Source organism: Pelobates fuscus, chromosome 3 (assembly GCF_036172605.1).
Source record: "Pelobates fuscus isolate aPelFus1 chromosome 3, aPelFus1.pri, whole genome shotgun sequence".
NCBI classification, from domain to species: domain Eukaryota; kingdom Metazoa; phylum Chordata; class Amphibia; order Anura; family Pelobatidae; genus Pelobates; species Pelobates fuscus.
The window spans coordinates 178329161-178349106 of NC_086319.1; the positions used below are offsets into that span (position 1 = coordinate 178329161).

The following is a 19946-nucleotide window of genomic DNA, read 5'->3' on the forward strand; positions in this document are numbered from 1 at the left end:
GCCGGCGTTTAGAGGACGGCATAGCACGCCCGCCGTCTTTAAGGCGTTAATAAGGACTAATTGGTGAATCTATTTTGAAAGTCTTCATTTGCAAATGGAATGTAGAAATTAAATTTACAATGAACAAGAGGAAAACAAAAAAAAAGTATTTCTATTTAATTCTCTGTTAGGTCAACATCTAGCAGTCCACTAAAGAAGTTAGAAGTCAGGTTTTTCCAACTTCAAAAATACAATTCTTAAAAGGGACAACTAAACAACTAAATTAAGCTGGTGACTAAAGTCTATATCATGTCCCTGCACGATTTTCAATTTATACACTGCCTTTCCTACAAAAGACAGTGTTTACATTGCTGCTCAGTAGCACCTCTAATGACAGTCACTCAGATGACCTGTAGATGTGCTCTGTGTCAGTGCTGCACAGTGTACACCTACATTAAACACTCCCCATAGGGATGCATTGATTCAATGCATCTCTAAGGAGATGTTGATTTGTGCTGTGCATGTGTAATAACCTCCCAATGCTTTCCTATGGAGAAGCATTGGATTGGCTGAGATAGTCAAGATTAAAGGAACACTATTGTCACCTAAATTACTTTAGCTAAATAAAGCAGTTTTAGTGTATAGATCATTCCCATGCAATTTCACTGCTCAATTCACTGTCATTTAGGAGTTAAATCACTTTATTTCTGTTTGTGCAGCCCTAGCCACACCTCCCCTGGCTATGATTGACAGAGCCTGCATTAAAAAAAAAAAAAAAGGGGGTTTCACTTTCAAACAGATGTAATTCACCTTAAATAATTGTATCTCAATCTCTAAATTGAACTTTAATCACATACAGGAGGCTCTTGCAGGGTCTAGCAAGCTATTAACATAGCAGGGGATAAGAAAATCTTAATTAAACAGAACTTGCAATAACAAAAGCCTAAATAAGGCTCTCTTTACAGGAAGTGTTTATGGAAGGCTGTGCAAGTCACATGCCGGGAGGTGTGACTAGGGTTCATAAACAAAGGGATTTAACTCCTAAATGGCAGAGGATTGAGCAGTGAGGCTGCAGGGGCATGTTCTATACACCAAAACTGCTTTATTAAGCTAAAGTTGTTCAGGTGACTATAGGGTCCCTTTAAATATCCCAGCCATGGAGGTGGGGTCAACGCGGCGTCACCAACACTGCGTGAGTAAAAACCCCTTTCCCATGTGATTGGAGGGGGGCAGGTCACCTAAACAGACACACTCATTGACAGACACACACACACACACACACACATATACTACAACATTTAAAATGAGATTTTATTTGAATAGGTCTACCCAGTCTCCCTACCTTTAGGAAAGCTGGAGTGGATCGCCCTTCCCTGGGGTCTCCCTGTAGATCATGTGAGGGGTCAGAGCAAGAAGAGAGCACTGCCTCAGCACTGTCAGCCGCACCTGCCCACCTACCTCTGCTCTCAGGCAGCCAGTCGACTCAGACGCTGAACAGGCTCACAAATTCCAGGCGCCAGGATGAATTTCCTAGTCTAGATTTATCGAAAATTATATACAATATGTATGGGTGCACTTAAAAATAAAGATTTTGGTAGAATTAATGCACGATAAAAGATAAGCGCCAAAAATATCTTGGTCACAAACGTGTTGCATCCGTGGGAAAAAAGCCCTGATCCTTAAAGGGAAACTCCAGTGCCAGAAAAACGATCCGTTTTTCTGGCACTGGAGGGTCCCTCTCCCTCCCACCCACCAATCCCCGGTTACTGAAGGGGTGAAAACCCCTTCAGTGACTTACCTGGGACAGCGGCGATGTCCCTCGCCGCTGTCTCCGCCTCCGCGACGCTCCTCCTAGTGATTACGTCGGCCGGTGGGCGAGACTGATCTCGCTCACCGGCCGAGGAGACCTAATGCGCATGCGCGGAAATTCCGCGCATGCGCATTACGTCTCCCCATAGGAAAGCATTGAAAAATCATTTCAATGCTTTCCTATGGGGTTTTGAGCGACGCTGGAGGTCCTCACACAGCGTGAGGACGTCCAGCGACGCTCTAGCACAGGAAACCTGTGCTAGAACCCAGGAAGTGACCTCTAGTGGCTGTCTAATAGACAGCCACTAGAGGTGGAGTTAACCCTGCAATGTAAATATTGCAGTTTATGAAAAACTGCAATAATTACACTTGCAGGGTTAAGGGTAGTGGGAGTTGGCACCCAGACCACTCCAATGAGCAGAAGTGGTCTGGGTGCCTACAGTGTCCCTTTAAGGAACCTAGAGTCGGAAGTCTGTGTGTCTGCCTGCAAGGGAAGGGTTTTCAGTCACGGTCTTGCAAGGGAGAATATTTTTTTGTCAGCAAACCGCTTAACCATTTCATACTCAATCCTTTGTTGCACCAATGCTTTCCTATGGGGAAGAATCTGATGTTGGAGGTCCTCATGCAGAGCGTGAGGACATCCAGCGTCACATCCCGGATCAAAGGTCCGTTTCACTTCAGGAAGCCCGCTAGCAGTTTCTCTGGAACTGCAATGTTTAACATGGCAGCAGTAAAGGAAATGGGGACACTGTACCTAGTAGGGATCGACCGCTTATCAGACGGGCAGATATTCTGTATTTTCTGCAATATCGTATTGGCCAATAAAGATACCGATATTGCAGATAATACATACCATGACTGCCAGGCCCATTACAAGCCCGGGGGCCCAGGATGCGCTTATTTACCTCCCTTCCGCTCCCTGTGTAAGTCGTGTGAGTTGGGTTACCATGGCAACGCTCCGCACGGCACGCTAGTCGCGAGATTTACACAAGGAGCTGCTGGGAGGTAAGCAAGCGCTTGCTGGGCCCCCACTGCACAGACCACCGGACAACCAGGAAATGGCATAGCTCCCCTCCCTGGCCAGACAACAAGCGGGGAGGGAGACAAAAAAAAATGCTTCCCCCCCCACCATTTTACACAAATGACCTACACAAACACTGCATTCATTATATACACACACTGCACAAATACTCTGCATTCATTATATACACACACACTACACAAACACTCTGCATTCATTATATATATATACACACACACACACACACTACACAAACACATTGCATTCATTATATACACACTGCATTCACTTCACGCACACTACACTCGCTATACACACTACAGAAACACTCTCGCTATACACACACACACACACACTACACAAACACTCTGCATTATATACACTGCATTATATACACACACTACACAAATATATACACTGCATACATTACACAAACAAAACACAGCTTCCCTGTCTAAACACACTGCATCCACTACATGTGGCATGTATATTTTGTGCATTTACTTTTAGAAAGAATTTATATTTTCAAAAATGGTAAATGTACAGAATATCGGAAAGTTATCGGCCTGAAAGTTCACAGATTATCGGTATCGGACCTAAAAAAAAATAATAATGGTCGATAACTAGTACCTTGACTACTTCAATTAGATTAAGTGGTCTGGGTACCTACAGTGTCCCTTCAATAACAGTACAACAGCTACTGTAGTTTGTATTACACTACTGGCAAAAGTCCACCACTTCAGTCTGCAAGACATAAGGTAGTCTCCCCTTCCTTTGTGGCCAAAATATTGGTAATGGTAAGCAAGATTCAGCTATATGAAAATCGGCATTAACAATTTCAATACAAGCAGTGTGCATTAATTCTGCAGCTTCAAGAGGGGCTAATGGCAAATTGCCACACGGAATTCCACAAACCCCCAAAATATCTGAATTCTGAAGTTAGCTTTTTTTGTCAAAATAAGATTGTCAAGAAATAAAAGACTGCATCGACAGAGTCCTTAAACCACAGCCAATAAATCTGAAGAGGTTATGGTGCTTGCAATGTCAGTTTAACAAGTCTTTAAAAGTCAGTAAAGCAGTTATGAAAAGCATAATAAGGGCTTACCATTACACAACAAGGAACTAAGCCCCAGCAACTAGGCATTAGCCAACCTACATGACAATCCCTGCATTCTTTGCCTACAATATTCATTATTAAAGGGATAATGGGGGAACAGATTACTTGGACTCCCCAGGCTGAAGCCAGAAAAATTAAAGAAAATAATGTCCCTCTGATGTATCAATTTGCAGAAGAAATGCACCATTTTGTTGAATAAAGTTCCCATCCTGATCCATATAATAGAACAATCCTGACTTCCAGATTCTTTGCAGTGTCACAAATATGGCATAAATTACCAAATATGCCCTAAATGCAGATTTTTCAAGTTATACGGCTCAATCCAGAACAAAAAGAAAAAAAAAAAAAAAAACACACCATATAGCAGGAATAGAATACAAGTTTCTACAAGCAGATAACGATAATTTATGAACTTTCAGGTCGATAACTTACCATTTAAAAATAAACTATTTCTACACAAATCTACTGTTAACTGAACAGGTTTATTATTGAATTCTTTTTTTGCAAAAAAAGAATTCTTTTATTAAAAAGGTAAATGCACAAAATATACATGCCAGTCAGAATTTATGTTTTCAAGAACATGTTTGTGTATAGTGGATGCAGAGTGTGTGTGTGTGTGTGCGCGTGTATAGTGGATGCAGAGTGTGTGTGTGTGTGTGTGTGTGTATAGTGGATGCAGAGTGTGTGTGTGTGTGTGTGTATAGTGGATGCAGAGTGTGTGTGTGTGTGTGTGTGTGTAGTGGATGCAGAGTGTGTGTGTGTGTGTGTGTGTGTGTATAGTGGATGCAGAGTGTGTATAGTGGATGCAGAGTGTGTATAGTGGATGCAGAGTGTGTATAGTGGATGCAGAGTGTGTATAGTGGATGCAGAGTGTGTATAGTGGATGCAGAGTGTGTATAGTGGATGCAGAGTGTGTATAGTGGATGCAGAGTGTGTGTGTGTGTGTGTAGTGGATGCAGAGTGTGTGTGTGTGTAGTGGATGCAGAGTGTGTGTGTGTGTGTGTGTATAGTGGATGCAGAGTGTGTGTGTGTGTGTGTATAGTGGATGCAGAGTGTGTGTGTGTGTGTGTATAGTGGATGCAGAGTGTGTGTGTGTGTGTAGTGGATGCAGAGTGTGTGTGTGTGTGTAGTGGATGCAGAGTGTGTGTGTGTGTGTAGTGGATGCAGAGTGTGTGTGTGTGTAGTGGATGCAGAGTGTGTGTGTGTGTAGTGGATGCAGAGTGTGTGTGTGTAGTGGATGCAGAGTGTGTGTGTGTAGTGGATGCAGAGTGTGTGTGTGTATAGTGGATGCAGAGTGTGTGTGTGTGTGTGTATAGTGGATGCAGAGTGTGTGTGTGTGTATAGTGGATGCAGAGTGTGTGTGTGTATAGTGGATGCAGAGTGTGTGTGTATAGTGGATGCAGAGTGTGTGTGTGTATAGTGGATGCAGAGTGTGTGTGTGTGTGTATAGTGGATGCAGAGTGTGTGTGTGTGTGTATAGTGGATGCAGAGTGTGTGTGTGTGTATAGTGGATGCAGAGTGTGTGTGTGTGTGTATAGTGGATGCAGAGTGTGTGTGTGTGTATAGTGGATGCAGAGTGTGTGTGTGTGTGTATAGTGGATGCAGAGTGTGTGTGTGTGTATAGTGGATGCAGAGTGTGTGTGTGTGTATAGTGGATGCAGAGTGTGTGTGTGTGTATAGTGGATGCAGAGTGTGTGTGTGTGTGTAGTGGATGCAGAGTGTGTGTGTGTGTGGAGTGGATGCAGAGTGTGTGTGTGTGTGTAGTGGATGCAGAGTGTGTGTGTGTGTGGAGTGGATGCAGAGTGTGTGTGAGTATAGTGGATGCAGAGTGTGTGTGTGTATAGTGGATGCAGAGTGTGTGTGTGTGTATAGTGGATGCAGAGTGTGTGTGTGTGTGTGTAGTGGATGCAGAGTGTGTGTGTGTGTGTGTGTAGTGGATGCAGAGTGTGTGTGTATAGTGGATGCAGAGTGTGTGTGTATAGTGGATGCAGAGTGTGTGTGTATAGTGGATGCAGAGTGTGTGTGTATAGTGGATGCAGAGTGTGTGTGTGTGTGTATAGTGGATGCAGAGTGTGTGTGTGTGTGTGTATAGTGGATGCAGAGTGTGTGTGTGTGTGTGTATAGTGGATGCAGAGTGTGTGTGTGTGTGTGTATAGTGGATGCAGAGTGTGTGTGTGTGTGTGTATAGTGGATGCAGAGTGTGTGTGTGTGTGTGTGTATAGTGGATGCAGAGTGTGTGTGTGTGTATAGTGGATGCAGAGTGTGTGTGTGTGTAGTGGATGCAGAGTGTGTGTGTGTGTGTAGTGGATGCAGAGTGTGTGTGTGTATAGTGGATGCAGAGTGTGTGTGTGTATAGTGGATGCAGAGTGTGTGTGTGTATAGTGGATGCAGAGTGTGTGTGTGTATAGTGGATGCAGAGTGTGTGTGTGTGTGTAGTGGATGCAGAGTGTGTGTGTGTGTAGTGGATGCAGAGTGTGTGTGTGTGTAGTGGATGCAGAGTGTGTGTGTGTGTATAGTGGATGCAGAGTGTGTGTGTGTGTGTATAGTGGATGCAGAGTGTGTGTGTGTGTGTATAGTGGATGCAGAGTGTGTGTGTGTGTATAGTGGATGCAGAGTGTGTGTGTGTGTATAGTGGATGCAGAGTGTGTGTGTGTATATATAGTGGATGCAGAGTGTGTGTGTATAGTGGATGCAGAGTGTGTGTGTGTGTGTATAGTGGATGCAGAGCGTGTGTGTGTATAGTGGATGCAGAGTGTATATAATGAATGCAGTATGTTTGTGTAGTGTGTATATAATGAATGCAGTATGTTTGTGTAGTGTGTATATAATGAATGCAGTATGTTTGTGTAGTGTGTATATAATGAATGCAGTATGTTTGTGTAGTGTGTATATAATGAATGCAGTATGTTTGTGTAGTGTGTATATAATGAATGCAGTATGTTTGTGTAGTGTGTATATAATGAATGCAGTATGTTTGTGTAGTGTGTATATAATGAATGCAGTATGTTTGTGTAGTGTGTATATAATGAATGCAGTAGGTTTGTGTAGTGTGTATATAATGAATGCAGTATGTTTGTGTAGTGTATGCAGTGTGTACATAATGAATGCAGAGTGTGCATGTTAGGTGTGTAAAATGGGGAGGGCCCCATTTTTATTAATTTTTTTTAAATTAAGTTTTAGTCCCCCCTCCCTGCTCCTTACCTGGCCAGGGAGGGGGGATATGGCCTTCCCTGGGGAGCCCAGCACACTCTTACTTACCTTCCCAGCAGCTCCCCTGTCTGTCTAACTCTCGCAGCCTTTGTGCTGCATTGTCATGGTAACCCGCGGCAAGGCTCTGACGGCCGCAGGACTCGCGAGAGCCAGACAGGGGAGCAACAATATCGGTATCTTTATTGGCATATAACGATATTGCTGAAAATACAGAATATGGGCCAGACTGATAGTCAGTCGATCACTAATAAAAGTAATGTAAATTGTATTGGATTATATGAACGTTAACCACTATATTTAAAAAGTATTGGATCCTGGAAATTAGCTCAGATACAAACATTTAGCAGTAGGGATCAACTGATATGGATACAGATAATCTGAACTTTTAGGCCGATAGCCATCTCTCTCTGAGCATTTCCCGTCAGTCCGGCCAGGTACAGGAAACTGAAGACCCTGTACCGCAGTCCGCTCTGCTCCACTCGACCACACTACATTGAGTGACTGGTAGGGCGAGTGCTGTGCACTTCCTTCCTGCCAGTCACTCTATTCTTGTGCTCTCGGAGCTGGTACGACCTAATGCAGCCGCGTGTTCTGCTTTATGGAAACACCGGCCTTGCTTGCGCTGGGCCACTGCTGCCTCTTACATTATCGCCAATAGTCTGTATCAAAAGTGGCAGACCCCGATATTTGACAAAATCTGTAATATCGTCCGATAATATTGGTCTATCCCTATTTAGCAGGTGACCTGTATTAGGCATTCAATATTTAATTAAAGCATAATGCCCTATTAATTTCTAGATGTGCCTAAACACCAAATGCAGGTAGGTCCCCTATCAATTTGTAGCCCATAGTGGCTAGTAATCTTAGGGATTTAAAGGAGGGAGGAAAAAAATGCTTCAGCTGTAAGACTTCTCTTTCAGACATGGATATACAAAGGACATCCAAGTTGTGGAAGTCTATCTTCTCTAGAGCCACATTTGCACTTGTGCTTGTTCAGAGACCGCAGAGATTATATAAAAAAAAAAAAAAGAAAAAGAGAGAAATGAAATGCCCTCTTTCAAACATCAAAAAAAAAAATTACATAGATACCATATATGTCCCATCAATGAAGACACAAGGACCACACTCACCCCTACAGACAGGAGACAGTGGTGTAGCTTAAAAAGCAGATTATCTGTCCTATCACAGAAACCACATTGACATGTTCAACTGACAGACACTGCAGTTGCATTAAATGGACTAAAAGCGAGACGCCGGGCACCAATATAGCTTTAATGCATTTAAATAATTTTTTGGAACAAAAATGTTTTTTGCGAGATGTTGCACTATGAGCCAGCTTCTAAGTTACACTCCTGTATTCCAGAAAAATACATCCTTACCACTTACACACAGTCCAGACACTTGCAGCTTTTATCCCTCAGTGCAGTCAATCAGCTTTCATTACAAAAAGAGGACACCCAGTCAGACACATGGTAAGGATATCACCAACTGTCTGTAGCCGGTCCTGCAAATGTAGCATATTCCAAGACTCAAAGATATAATGAAACAAATTCTTCACGTCACAGCTTCTCTCAAAAATCTGATACTTTATCAGTTACAAAATCGAAGCATAAAGGCAGGATCCAAACCCAATGTGTTTCAGGCTTGGTAAGGCATGTAAATACAGGAACACCAAAAACTGAATTAAGGACACCTTTTAACGGTATACCACCACTTCCACTAAAGACCTAACCACAACCCAATTAAAAACCTTCCATGAAGACAATTCTGTCCTACTCACACATTTTAGGTCTCTGTCAATCATTGTTACAAGCTCTGCCCTTTGCAGTCAGCACAAATAAAGTATTGCACATACAAAAGAAGAGAAATTAAACAATTTCTATTGCTCATCATTTGCAATGATTACCCTGGCTGTCTCTTGTCGGAATTGGACATAACTTGAAAAAAAAACAAGAAAAAAAAAAAAAAAAAAAACTTTAAAAAGTAACACCAACATGAGGAATACAAACATGTATACCTAACATAGGAGTGTCTTGCTATTTAACCCCTTAAGGACCGGACTTTTTTTGCGATGTTGTACATTTGCGACCAAGCATCTTTTTGACACTTTTGTGGTGTTTGTGTTTAGCTGCAATTTTCCGCTCTCTCATTTACTGTTCCCATACAAATTATATATTGTTTTTTTTCAGGACAAAAGGGGCTTTCTTTACATACCATTATTTATATAATCTCATGTAATTTAATTTAAAAAAAAATGAAAAAATATTATGTGAAAAATCTTTTACTCATCTACAAAAGCGAATGAAAAAAAACTGCTAAATAGATTCAAAATGTTGTCCTGAGTTCAAAAATACCCAGTGTTTACATGTTATAGGGCTATAAGTACAAGTATGATATTGCGGTTTCAAAACATACATTTTTAAAATGTATCAATAGTGACATTGTAACACTATTATCTGTCATAAATTGCTAAATAACACCCCACATGTACATATTTTTTTAAAAGTAGACAACCCAGGGTATTCAATATGGGGTATGTCCAGACTTTTAGTCGCAAACACTGGCCAAAGTTAGCGTTCATATTTGTTTGTGTGTGAAAAAAGTAAAAAACTAAATTGAACGCTAATTTTGGCCAGTGTTTGTGACTAAGTGGTTACTAAAAAAGACTGGACATACCCCATTTGCAATACCTTGGGTTGTCTTCTTTTGCAAATGGTATGCCATCATTGGGGTAATTCTCATTCCTGGGCTACCATACGCTCTCAAATGCAACGTAACCAACCTGGCCATTTTCAATGTAAAAATATTTGACCCATATATTTGACCCTGTAACTTTCAAAAACGCTATAAAACCTGTACATGGGGGGTCCTGTTCTACTCAGGAGACTTTGCTGAACACAAATATTAGTGTTTCAAAACTGGAAAATGTATCACAACAATATCAGTAAAAGTGCTGTTTGTGTGTGAAAAATGCAAAAAAGTCACTTTCACTGACAATATCATCGCTGTGATATGTTTTACTGTTTTGAATCACTATTTGTGTTCAGCGAAGTCTCCCGAGTAAAACAGTACCCCCCATGTACAGGTTTTAGGGTGTCGTAGAACGTTACAGGGTAAAATACAGTGAAAGCAAATTAAATTCTCTGGGCTTTCGGACTGGGTTGGCAGGCAGGTCCCTTAAATTGCAATCAATAAAATTACTTAATTATGTAAAAATATTACATAAATACACACGTAGAATTAAAATATATATGCATATTTATATATTTGAAGTCTACGTGTATATTTATATAATTATTTATGTAATTTTGTATATGGACATATGAATAGTTCGCATTCTTTTTATTTATTTATATATACATAGATATATATACAATTTCATTCTAAGTGTATTTTGATATAAATATATATATATTAATATCAAAATACAGTTAGAATAAAATTTCGTATAGAAATATAAATTTTTTTAATTTTTATTATTATTTTTAATTTAATTTAAATTATTTATTATTCGTATTCTATAATTATATATATATATATATATATATATACACACACACACACACACACACAATATATATAGTTATTATATATATATTATATACACGTGTGTAAATTAATTATAAGTGTATTTCTGCAGAGCACCAATGTTTTACATGGTAGGGATGAAACGAGGATACTGCATGTAGACCACTTTATTGAGAGGAGTGATTATTATGTCCTCCACTATAAATTTATGTTGCGCTGTGACCAAAGTATCCAACAATTTAATTGCTGCTAAATTTCTGCCATTACTCTATCCTAATTCTCCTTGATCTTTCTGCCGCCTTTGACACTGATCATCAACAGCTTCTCTGCATTCTCCATAATTTTGCTATACGGGATACTGCTCTCTCCTGGTGCTCCTCCTACTTCTCCCAGTGCGTCTTTCTCTGACTCTTCCCCCCAACCACTCTGTCGGTGTCCCCCAAGGTTCTGTCCTTGGTGCCCTACTGTTCTCTATCTATACCGCCTTCCTTGGTAAACTCATCAGCTCCTTTGGCTTCCATTATTTCTATGCAGATGACACGCAAATCTGCCTGTCCCCTCCTGATCTCTCCCTGCCCATCTTGACTCGTGTCTCTGATTGCCTCTCTGCGATTTCCAACTGGATGGCTGCTCACTTCCTTAAACTCAACCTGTCCAAAACACAACTTTCTTTCCTCCCTCAAGTGTTACCACTCCCATGTCTGTCTCCCTCCAAGTCAACGGCGCTACCATCACCTCTACCTTACAGGCTCGCTGCCTGGGTGTTATTTTTGACTCCAACTTCTTCACCCCTCATGTCCATACTCCCACCTCTAATGCACGCCTCCAAGATTTATCCGGGGCTGCACCTCCTCTGTGGAACTCCCTTCCCAGTAAGACTTCCACCCAGTTTCCACTCATTCAGAAAAAAAAAAAATCATTGAAAACACTTCAAGAAAGCATATCAATTAAACTTTTAGAAGGTTTTTATCCCGCACCCCCCATGACTCCTCTCCTGCAACTGTCAAAATTACCTACTAAGCGATACCAAGAATACTTCACCAACAACCTACTTCGTACCCCTACTAAATGTTACCCTTTGTGTCACTATTTCCCACTTCCTTACATATTTACATAGCTGAAAAGAGACTAGCGTCCATCAAGTTCAGCCTTCCTCACATATGTTTTTGCTGTTGATCCAAAAGAAGGCAAAAAACCTAGTCTGAAGCGCTTCCAATTTTGCAACAAACTAGGAAAAAATTCCTTCTTGACCCCAAAATAGCAGTCAGATGTCTCCTCAAGCAGCTATTACCCCACTAATTAGAAATTATATTCCTCTAGAATGTAAGCTCATTGAGCAGGGCCCTCCACCTCTGTTTCTGTACATCCAGTTGTCTGGTTACAGTTACATGTATGTTAGTCCACCCATTGTACAACGCTACGGAATCTGAAGGTGCTTTATAAATAAAATAATGTCCCTTTAAAAGGTGGAAAAAAATAATAAAATGTCAGGAATACAAACCTGTCACCTCCTCCCATTTCATGAAAATAAATTCATGATTTTACTTACTTTATTCCAATGCCAAGACATGTTGGAGACCTCCCGCTAGGTTACAGAACAGGCATGGCTTCCTCTACTGACGCCAATTCCATGCTCCTCAAACAAGCACATCTTAGTTTCCCCATAGGAGAGCATTTAAGCAATGCTTTCCCACAGGGGCTTCCACGTCACGAGACAGTGTTTTTCTCTGTCAGTGCCACGGAAGCATCTGTATTGTATGACAGCCACCAAAGGGGGATTTAACACTGCAGAGTCATAAAGACCCAAGCCACTTCAATTCCCGTGCATAATCCTACTGCATAAAAGAAAAAAAGAGAAAAGGTGCGCCTAAAAATAATTGAAAACAATACTTGTATAAATGATAAAAGTCCAAGCAGTACTGCAAAACAGTCCAAAATACAAAGTTGTTCTGCGTCCGGAGGGAAATATCCTTATACTGCAGGGAGTGAAATATATAGTCTCAGATGCAGACTTATTGTCTCTAAGTGGATATGCGAAAAAAGCAGAAGACAAAGAAGACTCCAATGGTGCAGTATGTTATAATATGAAATATTGGGTATATAAAGATAAAACTACTCACTATCTACAGAGCTTTAAGTCCAGCTCTGGTTTAAATGGCACGAAGTGGAACAATCCCCACTCAAGGATATAAAAAGCTCTGATGTTTGTTCGGTAGGATAGTTCAGTAGAGTAGTCCAAGCTACTTTTTATCTCGAGCTTGGACTACTCTTCTGAACCATCAGCAACATGACCTCAGCCAATCCAATGCTTTACAATGCATTGGGAGGCTGGTGCACATGCACTACAACAGAAGCACCTCTAATGGCTGTCAGTATGACAGCCACTAGAGGTAGGGTAACACTGCAAAGAAAACATTGACTTTCCTGCAGGGTTGATCAAACTGCTCCTCTGATTTCATGTCATAGCCCCCTTTTCTTTCTCCCTGCATTTCAGCCAGGCTGTCCACAGATGGCCATGCTCCAGTAATGACACGCCTTACTCTGCGTGCAGGATCTTTACTGAGCTCAACACATGCCCACAATACCTGACCAAGCCTCCTCGGAGTCCTCAGCATTCAGACACTAGAACTTACAAACCATATCTAACACACACACACACTTACTCACCACATATAGGGTCATATACACGACACTATATATTTTAGGTCATCTCAAAAATATATATATATATATATATATATATATATATATATATACACACACACACATTCTCTCTCTCTCTCTCTCTCTCTCTCTCTCTCTCTATCTGGGGGTTAACATTGGGTAGTGAGGTTGGTTAAAAGGGACTGGTTGGGAAGGGGTTAACTGTGGGTAGTGAGGGTGGCTGACAGGAGCTGCAGGAGAATGTATTACTTGCATTACAAGGTGGCGGAGCACATATGGGCTCTAGCTGCAGTGCCGTCTGTGCTGTGAGCATTCCTTACACTAAATAAGACATGCCTCTATTTCCATTAGCTGCAAAATGTATGTTTCTTTCAGACTGGGAATTAGGAACATGTTGAAATGTGAGAGAGGGGTGACTACCGAGGCTGGGTTACACTGCTGAAAACAGCAAAACTACACTGAATTGAAAGAAAAACTAGCCACAACTATTTTGAGCTTATTGGCTTTCATTTAAGCTTAACTTGTTTAGCTGCCTGGACTGTCCCTTTAAAAGGGACACTATAGTAACCAGAACAACCACAGCTTAATGTAGTTGTTCTGGTGTCTACAACGTGTCCCTGCAGGCATTTTAATGTAAACACTGCTTTTACATTACTGCCTAGGGAAACCTCCAGTGGCAGTCACTCAGACAGCCAGTAGTGGTACTTCCTGGGTCAGTGTCTTCACACTCTGCATGGGGACACTTTAAATTCTGCATAGAGATGAATTGATTCAATGCATCTATATGAAGAGATGCTAATTGGCCAGCGCGGCATTTTGCTGCACATGCGCAATAGCCTCCTAATGCTTTACCATAGGAAATATGGAGGGATCGTCAGTTTTAATGATCTCAGCCAAGAAAGGGCTGTTATAGGTGGTACTGGATTAAAAGGGGAGTTAAAGGGACGCTCCAGTGCCAGAAAAACAGTTTTCCTGGCACTGCAGGTCCCCTCTCCCTCCCACCACCCATCCCCGGTTGCTGAAGGGGTTAAAACCCCTTCAGTGACTTACCTGAGACCCCCGCCGATGTCCCTCGGCAGTGGTTTTGGGTCGCCGCTGCTCCTTATTACGTCAGCCGGCGGGGAGACTGATCCCACCCGCCGGCTGAGGAGACCTAATGCGCATGCACAACAATGCCGTGCATGCGCATTAGAGCTCTTCATAGGAAAGCATTGAAAATGCTTTACAATGCTTTCCTATGGGGAATTGAGCGACGCTGGAGGTCCTCACATAGCGAGAGGACGTCCAGCGACGCTATAGCACAGAAAACCTGTGCTATGAACCAGGAGGTGCCCTTTAGTAGACAGTCACTAGAGGAGGAGTTAACCCTGCAAGGTAATTATTGCAGTTTATGAAAACTGCAATAAATACAGTTGCAGGGTTAAGGGTAGTGGGAGTTGGCACCCAGACCACTCCAATGGGCAGAAGTGGTCTGGGTGCCTGGAGTGTCCCTTTAACTTTCCTTTTACATAGGTTAAACGTGGGCTATGGGCCTAAATAGCGATATTACAGCTATAGTGAGAGGAATATTTGTTTGCATTCTTGTCACTCTAGTACAGCTATGCGGACCAGTGAAATGGTACACAAGCAGGCTCCCACAATGGATCCAGAAAAATCTAAATTAAAATGTAAGTAAACTTTAGTTTATACATTGCCAATTTCACTGGTCACAAAGATCAAGTTCTGTAGGATACCTGAAGAGGTCCTTCTAATCACCCACACATCAGGGCCACTATCAAAGGAATACCTTCACTAAACAGTATTATTCACTAAGACACCTTTGAGAGAAATGGATGTCACATTTAGAGTGGCTAACCAGACCACAGCTCTAGCAGCAGTATGATCTTCTAAATTTAGGACTCTAAAGGTGATCTACCCTACACACTTGTAACTTTGCAAACTGGGTTATTCACTTATGTAGTGCAATCTTTCCATTACACTTTTCCGCTCACAAGTTTTGTCACCGTCCTATTTTGGCTTACAATTTTAAATTCACTTTGACTTTCAGCAACTCACACTTAAAGGACCACTATAGGCACCAAGACCACTTCAGCTCAATGAAGTGGTCTGGGTGCCAGGTCCCTCTAGTTTTAACCCTGCAGCTGAAAACAGCAGTTTCAGAGAAACTGCTATGTTTCACAGAGTGTTAATCCAGCCTCTAGTGGCTGTCTCACTGACAGCCGCTGAAGGCGCTTCCGCGATTCTCACTGACGCTGGACGTCCATAGGAAAGCATTGAGGAATGCTTTCATACGGGCTCTTTGAATGTGCACACTGCTCTTGCCACGCATGCGCATTTGGATTGGACGTTGGCAGGGAGTGAGAGTTCCCCAGCACAGAGGGAGCCTGGCGCTGGAGAAAAGATGTTGAAGCCCAGCAGGAGGGGAGGCCCTAATGACCCTATAGTGCCCCTTTAAGTAAACACTTCATGAAGGTATGGAATTTTCATTATTCAAGGGCCAGCAAGTATTCTTAGCACATTATATGGGCACTTTAAGCAACATAACTGCATGGCAGAGGAAAACTGGTATTCCTAACAATAAAGTGTTCCTTTAAGAGGTTGCATAGTATAATCATTGTAGCAGTTTCACTAACCTAACTATACAAGTTATTTAAGTATACTGAAACCCAACCAAATGTAGTTATATCAGTTTACCATTATACAATTTCTCCTCAATTTAATTTAAACACATTTTATTTCCAAGTGCAATGCATACCTTTTTGACAAATCCATTAACACCCCTGAGAAGAGTCTATTTCCATGCTGAAATGAAACCACCAGTGCATCCTGTATGATGTGATCAAGGGTGACTTGGACATGTGAGCCAAGAGATAGGCCATCAATCCCTCCTATGACCAGCATATCAGGGTTTCCTACAGAGGGGCAGTAGCTTAGGGAGTCATCTGAAAGCCTCTGTGGGTGAGGATTAGAGGCAGATTTTCTTGGCTCACCCACACATAAGTCTGTGCCGCCATCACACCTCGCAATACTCCTTGATGTAGTCTGTTCATCTACTAGAATCTCTCCAGTTACAGAGTTAGACTTGGCACCTTTTTCACAAGTAACCTGTTCAAGGTCCCTATAAACAGCATCTCCATTAACCTCTTGAGAGTGAGCCTCTATATGAATGCAATCTGATGAAGATTCTATGCCAGACTCAGTTTCCATGGTAACTGATGAAGCAACAAGTCCTTCTCCCAGAGGGATTAGTCTAGCATTGCCCAATGAGACGTTATTCTCGTAAATCTTTTCGTGACAAGTTTCAATGTCCATAGAGGCAGATTCACACTCAAGGTCTCTGATCATTTGTGCAGTTTTTTTGGGTGCCATTGTCGCTTGGCATACAAAATCAAAATCATGACAAATTTCCTCAGATGTTAGTTTATCCAGTTTGAGAACTGGTTCAATGAACTGTTCAATCATCTCATCAGGTTTGAAACATTTTTCCTTTTGTGAAGAAAAAGGATCACATTGTTCACTTACTTCACCAAAACCTGACTGGAAAATATGATTCTGTGTTGTGACTGGATTGAGATGGTGGATTTCCTCATACTTTTCTAAACACCTCAAACTTGGATTTTGTTCAGAGGCTTGATCAATAACAGTCTCATCTTCCACAGACAAAATTTCAGGTTGTGTGTTTCCAGGGACAACGTCTGACAAAAGTTCTTCAGTAAGGACAGCAGGCAGTTCAGCCTTTACTGGTTCTAGCACTTGCTTCTCATATTCTTGTACAGGTATTGCGTGGGCAGCCTCATAAATCAGTCCCTCTATAAGCAGACCTTTCACAGATCTTTGTTCCTCAAGCGGACTGGTTACGACTGGAATTATCTCCACTGTGTGTTGGATTTCTCCACAGACTAGCCTATGCAGTTTATCACCATCCTCTGTTAAAGGTTCATGTGGTATAGGTTTCTCTACTTCCTCAACATGCTCAGTTGGCTCTTCTGAGCCAAGTATATGTAATGCCTCAAACCCCACCCCTGGGACAGACTGTTGATCAATCTCAAAGTTTTGAATAGATTTATTTTCTACCTCATGCTCTTCATCAAGAAGATGAGTCCGCTCTACCTCAAATTCCTCCTCCGTGACATGTGCTTGTACTAGCTTAATCTGCTCCTTGTAGACCAGGGTCTGTGCTATCTCATCTGCTTTCTTTATGACAGGAGCCCATACTAGCCCACCCTCAATCTCTGGCATAGCTTCCTGCACCTCCATCTTTGGTACAGGTACTTCTACTAACCCAATAGCTTTGTCATGTGCAGGCACTTGTACAGGAGTACTGAGTAGTTCAATCTCGACAGGCAGCCTGGCCAACTCAACATCTTCGACAAGTGTCTTAGCCACCTCAACCCCTTCTGCGTGGGCAGGCGCCCCGGCCACCTCAACCCCTTCTGCGTGGGCAGGCACCCCGGCCACCTCAACCCCTTCTGCGTGGGCAGGCACTCCAAGTAACTGAACCACTTTCCCCTGGGCAGGTGCAGTGACCAGCTCATCCCCTTTCCCGTGGTCAGCTCCTGTGACCAGCTCATCCCCTTTCCCGTGGTCAGCTCCTGTGACCAGCTCATCCCCTTTCCCGTGGTCAGCTCCTGTGACCAGCTCATCCCCTTTCCCGTGGTCAGCTCCTGTGACCAGCTCATCCCCTTTCCCGTGGTCAGCTCCTGTGACCAACTCAACCCCTTCCCCGTGGACAGGTGCCCCGGCCAGCTCAACCCCTTCCCCGTGGACAGGTGCCCCGGCCAGCTCAACCCCTTCCCCGTGGACAGGTGCCCCGGCCAGCTCAACCCCTTCCCCGTGGACAGGCGCCCCGGCCAGCTCAACCCCTTCCCCGTGGACAGGCGCCCCGGCCAGCTCAACCCCTTCCCCGTGGACAGGCGCCCCGGCCAGCTCAACCCCTTCCCCGTGGACAGGCGCCCCGGCCAGCTCAACCCCTTCCCCGTGGACAGGCGCCCCAAATAGCTCAGCCCCTTCCCCGTGGACAGGCGCCCCAAATAGCTCAGCCCCTTCCCCGTGGACAGGCGCCCCAAATAGCTCAGCCCCTTCCCCGTGGACAGGCGCCCCAAATAGCTCAGCCCCTTCCCCGTGGACAGGCGCCCCAAATAGCTCAGCCCCTTCCCCATGGACAGGCGCCCCAAATAGCTCAGCCCCTTCCCCGTGGGCAGGAGCCCCAAATAGCTCAGCCCCTTCCCCGTGGACAGGCGCCCCAAATAGCTCAGCCCCTTCCCCGTGGACAGGCGCCCCAAATAGCTCAACCTTCTCAGGGGCTGACACCTGTACTTCAACTTTATCAGGGACCCAATTTTTCAATGCTCCAAACTTCCCAATGTCTGAGTTACTTATTAGCCCAAACTCCATAAAGGCTTGGCTTGTAACTAGCCTTTCTGGGTCTCCTACAAGTCCAATTCCCTCATTAACGGAGTTTTCCATTTGCTCAACTGGTTCAAGACCTGGTTTTGTCACCAGCTCCACTGGAACAGGTCCCTCTGTGAAGGGCGCCTCCAAAACACCCTTTATCGGTTCTGTGAATCCCTGGGAACTTTCCTCGCTCTCTTCGGTTATTGATACGGGTCTCATCTCTATATCCTCAGGGGGGTGGCCAGGGAGGCTGTCTATGGTACTCTCCTCCTGCATGAATGCAGTATTTTCTTCCAGCTCCATCCCATCTGGCTCGGCCTGGCCTGGCATGCAGTGCTGTTCCTGTGCCGGAGGTACAGACTCCCAGCTTTCTCTCCATTGCATAGTTTCCTCCCCAGGGGTCTCCTCCACTAGCTCGGCCTTCAGGGGCCCCATCTCAATGTCTGCGATGCCATCCTCGGTGCCGCCTGGCGGTCTCTCTGCTCCCTCGGGGGTGTCGGGAGACGCAGACTCGGCCTCTGGGTGGGTTATGGCAGGGCCGGCAGCGAGCAGCAGGTCAGGCAGTGCGAGTCCCTGCTCTCCGAGCTGCAGAGCGGCCTCGCTCCCATGCTGAGCCGCACACTGGCTCTCCCAGGCAGTGCGAGCGGGTGACAGACTCAGCTCCGGCTCGGACTGCACACACTGCGGCTCCGGTTCGGACAGCCGGCCTCCTACGGGGATATTATCACTGTCTGGCTCTGCCGCTTCGCCTCCCTCTCCCGGCCCAGGCGCACCAGCAACGGCCGCCATTTTCTCTTTCGCTTCTCGCCCCCCCCTCACACGGGAGAATCGATCCTCAGCCTCCTCGTCCTGAGAGACTGGAACAAGCCCGCCCCCGGGGCATAAACACGCGTTCCGATTGGCCGTGCGGCAGCAAGACAAACGTCAATCACACAGCCACACTCTGAAAGCCGCTTTTTGTTGGCTGCCGCGAGTCCCGCCCAGCTGATTTTTTTCCTGTGTTAAAAAATGAAAGCTAAGCCACCATTGGCTGATGGGTAATGCACGAGCCACGTTCCATTGGTCGATCTGCATGCCAATCATTTTGGGAACGTGCAGCGCACAAGGCCATGCTCGTGTCAATCACTTTCCCTCCTGTGGTCTTGTTGCTAGGATACGAACCAACCACCAGTAATAGCACAGCTGTACCGCATGGCCTTGGAGTGATGGCAAACCAGAGGCTAT

The 19946-nt window shown here is 44.0% G+C and overlaps 1 protein-coding gene across 5 annotated transcripts in view; it reads right to left on the bottom strand.

The window, feature by feature from the left end:
• Positions 1 to 19675, bottom strand: part of PWWP2A (PWWP domain containing 2A) — a 38540-nt gene extending 18865 nt beyond the window's left edge. For 2 of the 5 annotated variants that reach the window (XM_063447773.1, XM_063447772.1), the window contains exon 1: positions 16084 to 19671. In XM_063447773.1, the coding sequence (XP_063303843.1) occupies positions 16084 to 19511 (3428 nt within the window). In that variant the 5' untranslated portion in view covers positions 19512 to 19671. Of the gene's footprint in view, positions 1 to 16083 lie in introns of all 5 variants that reach the window. The other 3 variants (XM_063447774.1, XM_063447775.1, XM_063447776.1) reach the window with 3 other exon arrangements.
• Between the last annotated feature and the right edge of the window lie 271 nt (positions 19676 to 19946).